A 12,663-nucleotide genomic window follows, 5' to 3' on the forward strand; every position below is an offset into this window, starting at 1 on the left:
TAAAAGTAGAGGTTTCCTGTCCAAGAAAATCATGCTATTACTGATGTGTCTGCCTTTTAGTTAAACATGTGAAGAGAAGATTTAGAGATAAACTTTTCATAAAAGGGGCCTTGAGGGAAGGAAATGTCAGGATAATCACCCACAACAGGAGTGTTTATGGTTTTGTGTGTTGTATCACCAAACAGAAGGAAAAATGGCACAGTAATGCACTGTTCTAAATGGAGGTGAACTGAATACATAACCCCCACCCGCAGCAAGATTTGCTGAAGGAGGTCCTAGTGTAGTACCAGCAGGGGAGATAGCTGCAGAGGAACAGTGTCACTCAGCGGAGAAGAGTTTCCTTGTCACTCATCTTTTTGGAATCATTTAATCTAAAGATAAAAACTGTATAAAATTTAGAGGCTGCAAAGGTCTGTTTTCCAACTCTCATTAAATTGCAGACAGTTCCCTTGTTATTATTCATATTAGTGTTATTAGGTCTGATTTAACTTACAAACTAAGAAAAAGCAAACTTAATCATTGAATTTTCAAGTGGATTTGGGGGATTTATATTTGTCAGGCTATTTCATCTCCTGCTTTTAATGTAAGACTTTGTAGCAATCAAGGAAAGAGGCTAAAGACTATAAGAATATCTCATTGGATTTCTTTCTCTTGCTAGTGGTCAATTCAGGTGGCAAGCAAGAGGTGTTAGATTGCACAGTTCTTGTAACATAATACATCTTTCCTTCATAGGCTTGCCAGGAGGAAACCATAGTCTTTTGAAGGCTATAGAAAGAAACAGCAACAAAAGAAGTTGCATAATATTCCAAATGTTAGGGGTTGTTAAATTCAGAGTGAATAACATTGGGTGTATACAGCCATATAAATGATCTCTAGTAATTGCTGCTAGGAGGGGCAACCTCCCCTCCCTAAAAGTGTACACTATCGATGATCTCCTGTAACTGTTGTAACTGAATGTCCCAAAATATCATTATCTCTCCCTTTATGAATCCTAATGCCTACTACTCAGATTATGTTAATAGCACCGATCAAGTAGATTACTGATGACTCTATTAGATGTGACCAAATCTGTAGTTTTGCTGATGGGCAGAAATTAAAATTCCTCAGGTTTCTTCAGAATGAAATATTCTACAAAATCCAGCCTTGGAAAATTCCCCTTGCTATTTTCCTAAGAGACAATTGTGGCTCCCTTTTCTCTATAGATCCATTAGTCTTTCCTCAATCAATATTCAGAAAAACTGCAGATACCTGAGATGACTGTGACGAGCACAAGTTTTATTAACTATTTTTCGCCTACTGAGCTAAAGAATCATTGATTAACAAATATGTAGATCATATCTATTTTGGTTTTCATTTTAAAGGAGGTTAATGAATGAATACCGCTCAAGGAAATGTGAATTTAGTTAAATCTCTTTTTAAAATGTTCCATTATTATAGGTACTAAACCTAACAAAGGTTTTTTGTTTTGTTTTGTTTTTTAATAAGAGACAGCATTTCTCCAATGCAACAGTGTGATGTGTTAGTGTTTTTCTAAGACATATGGGATATGACATTTGACCTGCTGAGTAAACATGTTTAACCAGCTGCAGAGTGACTCATGAATTCATTGCTCTTCAGGTCTTTAGGTTTCAAAAATTATTCCCAAAATGTTCTCAGTGGCCATTTCTTGGGGGTATTGTACTCTTTAGTAAATTGGTGATGGAATCCAGGCATTTATGGTAATAGCTCTTGTTTTCTTATTGCTTAAGTAGCAAGTGTATACTTATGAATAGATTGAGACTGGCTTAAGACAGGCTAAGAAAATTGAGGGGGCAATAGTAGAAAAAAGTTAGACAAAATGGATATTGTTTATTTGATGGTGGGATTGAATGTTTAATGGCACCTATATAGGTATGAACGACTTTTGTTTTAATAACAAAGTTGTTGATTTTCTACTAAGGGTTCTTTTAGGTTGTCATCAGGGGCTGATGGGAATAACAGTTCACTCAACTCTCCAGCTAGCTTCAGTGGACATACCACACCTTCTCAGCAGCCTGAACCTGTGGTACATTCTCTTAAGGTAACCATTTTTCCGGAACCTCGGTTGTGTCGTGGTCTGTTTGCTGTAGTCTGGAAGTTCTCAGTCTTGCTATAACCATACATACTTTATTTTTAACCCCTTTGCTGGTGTAACTTTTTAATCTCTGATTTTAATTTGTGAACTAACACTGGGCTTGAGTGTTTAAGGTCCAATCTCTTTTTGTTACTTTGTTTGAGTACTGTGATTCATTTCTATCTGCATTGATTAAAGTGTGCTGTGCATGCATACCCATGTGAAAGATGTTACAGCTTTTATATGTGAAATGTTATTGGGTAGATGTCCCCAATGTACAGCACTAGTAAGATTATCAAAGTAAGGAAGGCTATTGAAGTTATTACATGATTATTCAGTGAGTAATGAAATAAACTCCAATCTACTTTGTCTTCTACTTAAGTCTTCAAATTGCAGTTAGTGTTTCTCTATAGGCATAGTAGAAAAAAAAATGGTCTCTAGTTTTGGATTTTACTTAAGATTTTATGGTGACATAATGAAATTCTGGGCAAAAATGCATTATTGCATTAACTAATGATATTTCTAGTAAATAAAATTAATAACTATTATAACTAAAATTAGTAATAAATACTTTAAATGTTTATCTAAAAGTAGAAACTGATAACTTATACAGGCAATAAAAATAACCTTAAAACTTGAAATAATCTCTAAGTTTGAAATACTGTTCTTTAGATAGGTTTATGATTTGAAGAGATTTTTATCAACCCTTTCTGAGCCATAATGCAAGTAGAGGGCTCAAGGTCAACTTTGGCATATAAGTTTTGTGACTTAAATTATTTCACTTTCTGACTTACTGTCAGACTGAAGATGCCCATTTTGGGGTGCACCATACTGTCTAAAGTGTTCATGGTATGCAGATGTACTTATGAGAGCCTCAAGGAAACACTTTGATTTTTGTGATTTAATTTGAACAGGAGATTAACTTTCAGTCTAGTTTACTCTTGCTAATAGAAAAGTGAACTTGCATTCTTTAAACATGTACTGAAGATGAGAACAGTCAAGGGAGCCATGCTGTTGACCATTGGCAGTGCACTTGATCTTTCCAATATTAGGAAAATATGTAACCAGCAACTGAGAGGAGTTGGTGTAAAGCTACAGCAAGCATTCAGGGACCGGTCCTGTCTCTGGCAGGTGCTGGCTCATTTAGTGATAAGTGCTTTTCATCTCTGAAGTAGTATTTGGTTGATCTTTAGCATGAGTCAGGCACTGACCTTCTGAAAGCATTCTAGAATTGGAAAAGAATCCATAGATCAGCTTCAATTTTGTAACAGTTTAGCTTTTGCACAAAATCTGAAAGCACCACCTTGCCTTACTACTCAAACTATTTGAAAGCCATTTCACCCTACTGCTTTGTTGAATGTCAAATGTGACATTGAATCCAATGCACATAATGGGCCACAGGGAAAATTTCTAATTTCTCAGTTCAGCTCTGAACATAGCCTCAAAGTACAGTATGGTCAGAAAGAGACCCTTGGTTTTCTATGAAATTTTTCTCTAATTTACATGAAAAATGTTGTCTCAGGAGAAGGAGAGTATGTGTTATCAGGAGAGAACATTAGTTTCCTTGGTGGGCAGGTGATGAGACTTCAGCAGGCAGACATCTTTACAAGTTCTAAAATATCAAATGTGCTTGCTACTAGGACGTCCTGTGTCTGGAGAATTATGCACAACAAACATTTTTCATAATGGTGGCCAGATTATGCGGCCAGAGAAAAATGGTTCTGTTTCTCCCTTTTGATGCATTTGAAAACAAAAACCAAAAAATTTAATGGTTTAATGAATGCTGGGCTTGCTTTGCTTTATGGGGAAAATGTAAATCAGCAGAGAAACTGGTCTGTTTCAATGGTACCGTAATTTTCTGGCTCCAAAATTCATGGTTGCTATAAATTGAAACTTAATTTAGTATATATTAACTGATTTGGACTAGACAGTGTTCTGAGGTGCATTACAAATCAAATTTGTAGGCAGACATTCAAGAACATTTTAAAATTTTCAATGACTTAAGAGTCAGCATTTTTTTCTCACTATGTAAAGACTGATTATGAAGCTAGCTAGTATCAAGGCTTTAAAGAAAAGATTGGTTATGGTAATAATGAGGATAAGTTTTTTGAATAAGACTATTGAACTTAGTCTGTGATTATGAACTTGAAATGGAGACCCTAACTATTCATTGGTGCTAATTATTGGGACACACCCTTACAGGTCACCTCCCTGACTATGGCAACAATAGAACAAGCTATTTAGTAAGTCACAACTTAGTGTGGATACTCAAGATAAGAATTTGGTTTTATGATACATCAGTGCTTTGGCTTTCAAACCACTACAACAGTGATAAATAGCACCCTTCTGTTCTATAGACTGTTACTACAAAAATGTTCACATTTTAAAAGCAATAAAAATATTTAACTAATTTTGGGACAATTTAGAAAAGGAGAAACATAGGGCAACAAAGTTGTCTAAAAAACAGTTAAACACACTTTGCTCAAATGAAAAATATTTGAAGTGTTGTTTGAATATTTTCATTTTAAGAGTTCTGTATTCTTTTCAAGATCCATCCCCACATCTGTTTTTTAGGCTAGTCAAGGTGAAAACTGTGAACTCAGAAGTCCCCATTTGCATACTTCACAGGCTTATTCTTATGTAACCATCTTTTATGTAAGCCTTGTATACATAGCACTCAGACCATTTGGAATATAATAAATTATATTCACTGTTGTATTGGACCAGGAATTATTGATTGTATTCAAAATGGTTCACACTATTAAATATTTTAGTGACCAAGTTAGCTGTTTCCAATTATTTTAGACATTAGTGAATTATTGAGTATTAGTGATATAATTGCTTTGAATGAAAAAAAATAATGTAATTCCTTCCAGGATTCAGAACAACTAACTACTTAAAAGATTTTGCCGTATATGAATCCATTCTGATATGCAAACATGGAGAAATCTTAAGATTTGAAAAAGTGGAGGTCCTTGATGGTATTATCATAAACTAACAGATTTTTTTCCCATGTGAAATTTGCTTTTCTTTTTCAATGAATCCAGGTCTTGGATGTTGAGGAAACTATAGATCGTCAGCAGGGTAAAGAGTATGGCCATGACCTTAGTGAGACAGAAAAAGCTGTAGTCAGAGAAATGTGCAATGTAAGTTTGATGTGCTTTACTGTGTATTCTGTGTTGGAAGCCTCATCGCAGCTTAGTTATTCTTTTAAGAATGTCTACTTTGAAATTGAAGACCAAATATCTTTACATATTTTTCATGAAAATAAAACAATTGTCCTTGTATTTATTTTCAGTTTGTTTTATTACAAAGATATTCTCATAGTAATGCTAAAACCCACCAAGATCAGAGGGATTGGTGATATAGTTAGTGGTTGCCTGGTACATGAAAAGCCCTGGATATGATCAGAAATGATCAGACAGTTCTGCATTCCAGAAAGACATATAAACATTTTTAAATATTGAATTTAAGACATTATAAAAAGAATGAAAACTTACAATGAACAATCCCAGATATCCATTACTTTGCTACCTAATATTTACATGGTACACCCATCATATCATACTAAGTATTGTCTTTACCTTTCATGAGACAACTCAAACTTAGACATTGCATAGATAGGTGTACCAATGGTATAGATGAATAGAAATCTATCCTGGAAATCAGATAAATCAGTTAAAAACATATAAATGTGATTATTGATTGACATTGTTTAAACAAGAAAACAGCCATGCCACTTTAAAGAGCTAAATGGATAAAGATAGAGCAGTGCATTTGTTAAATCCAAGAAGTCATGGCTAGGCCCTAGTTTGAATTGAATTTGTATTGTTATATTGTGTTTTCATCTCATATTTTATGTTTATATCACAGAATGGAAAACTTGTATAGGAATTCCCTTTATCTTTATATTTATCAATCCTGTATATTCTCAGACCTATGATTCACCATTTCAAGATGTTTCTGGAATCCAGTAAATGATCTTTAAGTCCCATGGGCATTTTATATATGCTGGGATGATAATTTCCAAACCTCTTGCTTACATGTGTTGTGGCTGCTCTTTCCAAGCACCTTTCATTGCTAAACATCTGTTCTTTGATTTTAATTGGTCATGGTTTTACATATCATTTTCTCCATGCACTAATGTCTACTCATTGTAGCTTTTCAACATGCATTTAAGATCTTTCTATTTGATTATTTACATTAGATAAATGCATAGCTTTGATTTATAAGACTAAGATTCCTGTTGCTTCTAATCTACTGGCTATCAAAACAAATAAAATTCAAAAAAAAAAAAAACAAAAACGGTGGTGGTGGCAGCGTACGCCTTTAATCCCAGCACTTGGGAGGGATGGAGGCCAGCCTGGTCTACAAAGTGAGTTCCAGGACAGCCAGGGCTATACTGACAAGCCCTGTCTCAAAAGAACAACAACAACAACAACAAAAACAAATAAAATTCAGTTGATATGAACTATAGTACTGGGAGAGAAGCAGGGAGTCATCCTCTGGTGCTCACTAGGAATGTGTGGAGCTCTTTAATTGGATTTATGCCTTTAACATCAGTTACAGGTGACTTGGGTGTGACACCTTAGTCAAAACAATCAGCCTTCAGTGCATGTTTGAAGGAACTAAGACCCAGAAATGAAGTTATGTGCTCAAACTCATTAGTGAAGTCAATGTATTAATCAGGTTTCCTTTGAAGACCAGATATTCCTACCTCTAATCATAATGAAGAAAAGCACTGTGTCTTATAGATAATACCTTTTTTATTATTTTATTTTGCTTAATACAAGATTGGCTTTTGCTCTCATGCCCCTTCCCTTCTCTTCCTTCCTTCTGAAAAACTTTCTGAATATGCCTTGGGGAATCACCGTTAATTTTTTGTTGATCTTTTTGTTTGTTTTAGAAGGATACTATATACTTGTGGTCTTTTAACTATACAAGAAGGAAACCCTAAGCCCACCCTTCTTATTTCTTCTTAAATTTCCTATAGGGTATCTTTTTCCTGTCAATGTTTGGTTTTGATCCCCATAATTTAAAAGGAAAATGGAAACCAAACCTTATTACTTAGTTTTAAAATTGATTTGGAAATTACATAAAATAGTACCTGTGGCACCATTATAAATTATACAACCATCAAAAGTACACAGGAAAGACTAGAGAATAAATTCAAGAAGACATTGCAGGGTGGAGAGTAAGAGAGCAGATTATAAGGCAGTTTAATAAATAATTTTCCTGGAAGGTAACAAAGATTAAAAATACTCCTTATTTGAATATCTATAAACTTTTATAATGTTACAGAGTTATATGTGGCATGATAAGCTTCATAAGGCTCTGCAAGAACTCAAGGTAATGAACATTTTGTCAGTTTCTGATATTCCTCCAGGATATAAGCAGGTAACATCAACTTACCAAAAAGACTGTTATCCATAGACTGTCACATTGCCTAATGAATGGTTTGTTGGTTCTCTTCTAAGGATGAATATACTGCCCTCTGAGAATCATAAACATCATTTTCAGTTCCCTTGTCATTTAAGGTTTTTCTGAATCTCCAAATGGCAGTTGAAATACTTGATGATCTCAATTACACTCTTGTGCATAGATTTCTGCTTTTTATTTATGTATTATCCCTAGTGTCATTATCCCTCCTTTAGTTCAGAGTTCTGACTTCAGCAGGAGTTTCCTTTTTCCTCACTGTAATACTGGGATTGGCCCCTTGTGTTCCACAATTCAGTAGCTGACCACGAGTTCCACTGTTTAATTACAATAACCAGGTTTTTTTTTTAAAATAGCCGCAGTCATTCTATGGTCTTCAGATATATCCTTTGCTTCAAAACCAGACATTAAAAGCATTCTTGGTAGAATTGGTTATATCTGTGGGCAAGAAATGGGAAACACATGGTATCATTTGAGACTTTCTTGACTTCTTGTATAGAGCTGAAGCTATCCATTGCTATAAAATTCTATTCCTGGTATTTAAAGGACATAACTAAAATTCCGTTTGAGTGTAATAGGATATTGTCCATGTAGTGGTGATGTCTTAGTTTCATTGTCTTGGAAATGAAGAAAAGCAGGGCTGTCTTTGAATCATAGTAGTCTTTGAATCATAGGTAGTGCATGTCCCTGGTGAATTTACTTCCCACTAGATGCAAAATAAAAAGAAATAGTCTCTCAATTACTAATGAACAAACTGTTTTTGTGTTCATGTTAGAACACTGTTTTGTGAAATTCATCAATCTAACAATGTGCTCATAGTGAATAGTCTAGGGCAGTTAGGTGGTTCTACTGTGTATGGACATGCATGTATTTATTCTAGTTAGTGCTTGAATATTAGCATTTTGGGTGACTTCTATAGTTTTATACTCATGTTATTCTTGATCTTATTTCAATAATTTCTGAATTTCCTTAGCCCTATGTTTATGTTTTTTCTCTTCTAGAAATGAAAGAATTCTTTAGTAGCTCATTAGCAGAGTTGTGTGATGACAACATATCCCACACTGCAAAAATTAGGAAACTAAGATTAGATTAGAATTTATGTGGCTCAAGAATACAAACTGACTTTTCTAAATGAATTAGACATTGCATCTCTTGTTGTAGCTGTATGTTATAGAAGCCAGTTTGCTCTTTTAACCAAGGGGTCTTGATTCTAAATGCACATGGAAATTACTTTGGGAACTTTAATTAAATATACAGATACTGCTGCCTCCTTTCTGCCAGCATCCTCAGAATTTCTGCATGTGGTGATTACTGTTAAATCGGGGCTGAGGACCACTCAGATAGCTAGGGTGAGATGTTATGTCTTTTTAAAATACTAGCCCTGGTTGCTGGAGTAAAGTATAGCACCCTAGCTGCTGATAAGTTCTTGGGTTTCAGAAGTTGTCACCATCACAAAGTTGTCACTATCATGCTTTACTTTGTGTTTCAACACACCCATGTGGAGAGTCTGTCTCGTCTTTGTACCCATCTTTGAACCTCTCATAGTCTTCCCTGAAACTCACATCTGTTTCTGCAAGATAACATCTAATTTACTCACCTCTTTTTTTTTAAGGTTGTGTGGAGGAAACTTGGAGATGCTGCAGGCTCCTGTCCTGGAATTAGGCAACATTTGTCAGGAAACCAGTACAAAGGGCCTATGTGAAAAGCACTGCCTTCAAACATGACATCATCACTACTAGAGACAGCAGAAAAAGAAGACAAAGAAGAAATTCAGTTTCTACAAAATAAAACTCATGACATCACATGGAGTGATTGTACATTGCTCATATCTCCCTTCTAAATCCTTTAGTGTACCTTCTCCCATACAGCTAATATGTGCTATAAGTCTCAACTTTAGTGTTCATAGCAGTCTCAAGGTAGCTTTGGAAAATCGTTTTAGTATTAATGAAAGTATTAATTTCATGAAAGCTGAAATGTTTTTGACTCTTCACAACCATGATTGGCATATTGGGTAATCTGCATGGTTGGATGAGTCCAGTAGAGTCCCTGTGGCTTTGGTAGAGGTGGTTCATTATATCTAATGGTAGGAGCTTTCTACTGTGTGGAAGACATGAAAAAGTATTTTTGAGCATACAACCTGGATTGGGAAGCTCCCTCATATATATAGCAGTTGAGGAAAGATTGCTTCCTGATGCAAATTTAGTTGGATGCAAGATAACATTTGGTTTTATCATTTGAATTCTGAGGTGCTAAAAAATAACACAAAAATATTTTACCAGCTAGAAAGGTAGAAGGAATTTTTAAAATGCTTAGCAGAGAGTATCATTTATTTTCATTTGGTCAAAATAAATAATTTAATTTTGATGAGTTGTTTATAAAGGCATGTCTTTGGACCATACAACCCTTCATATATATTCAACTTACCAATGTCAACTAACAAGGAAACAAACATAATTAATTTTTCTAGGAGTTTCAAGCTGTGACATTGTCTATTTCTACAACTTAGTTTCTAGACATGCTGTATACTTAATAAACTTTATGTAAAATTTAAAGTCTTGCACTGCCCTAGGAAACAGACGCTTTCTTTGCATATCACTGCAGCTATCTAAAGTCTTAGGAAGCTAACGCATGTCCATTATTGAGGCTAAATACTCTTTTCAGATTGCTTGAGATGTGTGCCAGCTTTGCTAGTTTTCTGCCTAGTGGTATAGATGTATAATATTAGAATGTGTGTACTGGAAATGCTATGATATTTTGTGTTTACCTAAATTTAATGATCGTTTCTTGTATGAATGTTCAAGAGGCCTGTGACAGAATGCTGTTTTTACCATAGTTTAAGATTATAACGTAGGGATGCAACAATTCCTGGATAGCTTCTAAACTTATGATTTGATTCACAGTCAATATTCTTCATTGTCTATAAATGAAATGGTCTTATTATATAACTTATTAATGAACATTGGCAGGAGAATGAGAAGAAATTTGCCAGAGTAAAAATGCCTAATTGTGACTTTCAAAACTGCCCTCTATCTTCTGAAAATATTTATGGGTTCATTTAACATAAAATGATCTTTCTAATTATCATTACTGAGTTATAATTTAAGACTCTTCCTTTAAACTGCTACAGTTTTAGTGTTTAAGAGAAAATTGTTACACACACACACACACACACACATACTTTCTCACACAGGAACATCCTTCAATTGTTGTATTCCTACAGTCTGAAGATATTTAAACAAATTTTTGTGCTTGCAGTAGATCCTGCAGTAGCGATACAAAGGACGTTGGTCTTTTGACAAAATACTTGTGCAAATTTTGATACTGTATCAAAACTATTTTTTTAAAGTTCCACATAAAATTGAGTATTAAGTATATGTGTTCATCTTAGCAACAGTAATAAATTATTTAATCTCACAGTATTTTTGTCTGTTTTGAAATGTTCTTCCTTAACAGAATAAATTTCTAATAGTTACTGAATATCATCCCTTGTGTGATTATAATACCAATAGTAATATAGATCAAAATAAAAGACATGCAAAAAGGCATATTAAAAATATGCTTATGAAGGACTTAATAGTCAGAGACATCTTAATTTATACCATTTTCTATTACAGCCTCCAGGAGTATGATTTAGGGACAGTTGAAATTTCTTAATAAAATTCTCATTTCTTAAACTTATTCTTAGAATAGAAATACTAAACTAGTTTTGAAACAATCAGCATTATTTTATGTATTTGTGGGAAAATTTATAGTAGCACATAAGACTTCTTAGAAGTTGCTAATAAGATGGTAAAATGAAGCTTCCTATGCTGAGCATTATCCCAATTTTAAGTAATGGCATACATTGATCCCATGAGTAACTGTTTCCTATGGGATCATTTGAATAAATTTACTATCTAATCATTCCTGCAACAAAGCCTAATTTACATGTCTTGACAGTACTTTTAACTGCCATGATGCTGATAGACTGTCACAATCTAACTTTTAATGACTGCCTTTCTCATTTTTAACACATGCTTAAAGCTCTGTAGGAATTTGTCAGCTCATGTCACATTCCAAGAGTTTAATTGGTATGATATCCCCTTAGTTCAGTGAATATTTAGTGATGCCTACCACTGCCATACAATTTTGGGCTAGCCAACCATGGTTCTTTGGGATTCTCAAGACATACAAGGATGAATAATATCTCAGGTCTTGGGAGAAGCTTCCTTTATTTTTGACACCTAAGATAAGATTGTCTTAGACATCTATTTCACTTGATCTGAAACAACCTACCCCTAATGCCTTCCATTAATTCTCAGACTCTGTATGATGTAGCAAATTTCCTGCTGCTACATCTTCTCTCCATCTAATGATAAAACTAGCAAATCTTGGCATTTATTCCTATGAAAGTACCTTTAAGCTAGCTTATCAAAGTAGATCACCAACAAGATCAAAACAACTATGAAGAAATCACATGCTGATTTCTAAAGAATCAAAACTTCTCCACCATATCTAAGGCAGCACCTTATTCTGAACAATAAGTAACTGATGCACATGGTCTCCTTTGTCTATAAAACAACAATTTCTTATGGTTCATCTTCAGATGAGGGAGATATTTTTGCATGGTTGGGAGGATTGACAAATATTGTCTCAATTAGAGAAGAATTATCATATTGGCCAAATCACAATTATATACTATCACATTCTGCTTTTATATATCACCCAACTTACAAGCCTTACATTTTATGGTAACTGCCTTATATTAACAAGAGACTCTGTTTTGATTCTTATATATGAATATTATTATTATTATTTTAATCTAAAAATCTCCACTATTATTTAATTCTAAATTGTAGATGTCTCTAAAAATACTTATGATAATAAATATCTTATTTCACAAAAGCAGAATCATTATGGCCTCTTTTGTTCAGACCTATTAAAATGGTTTAAAAGCGATTTTAATAAATTCATGATCTCACTACAAGCAGATGAAACCATATGCTCCATAACCCAGAGATTAGTACTAATTCCTATAACACACAAATTGATGCAAATAAGGAATGAATTTACAACACAGTATCCATGATTGAAGCTATTATTCACAAAGAAAGATGTTGTGAAGAAGGAAGAATTTAATATGGGGCATTATACAA

The 12,663-nt window shown here is 34.1% G+C and overlaps 1 protein-coding gene across 8 annotated transcripts in view; it reads left to right on the forward strand.

The window, feature by feature from the left end:
* The window catches only part of Ccdc85a (coiled-coil domain containing 85A), a 211,560-nt gene extending 199,190 nt beyond the window's left edge, over positions 1-12,370 (forward strand). For 3 of the 8 annotated variants that reach the window (XM_085829060.1, XM_021177617.2, XM_021177619.2), the window contains 2 exons: positions 1,940-2,059; positions 9,141-12,370. In XM_085829060.1, the coding sequence (XP_085685186.1) occupies positions 1,940-2,059; positions 9,141-9,252 (232 nt within the window). In that variant the 3' untranslated portion in view covers positions 9,253-12,370. Of the gene's footprint in view, positions 1-1,939; positions 2,060-5,139; positions 5,239-9,140 lie in introns of all 8 variants that reach the window. The other 5 variants (XM_021177616.3, XM_021177618.3, XM_085829061.1 and 2 more) reach the window with 3 other exon arrangements.
* Positions 12,371-12,663: the final 293 nt, after the last annotated feature.

Source organism: Mus caroli, unplaced genomic scaffold, assembly GCF_978045245.1.
Source record: "Mus caroli unplaced genomic scaffold, Mus_caroli_1 scaffold_13, whole genome shotgun sequence".
NCBI classification, from domain to species: domain Eukaryota; kingdom Metazoa; phylum Chordata; class Mammalia; order Rodentia; family Muridae; genus Mus; species Mus caroli.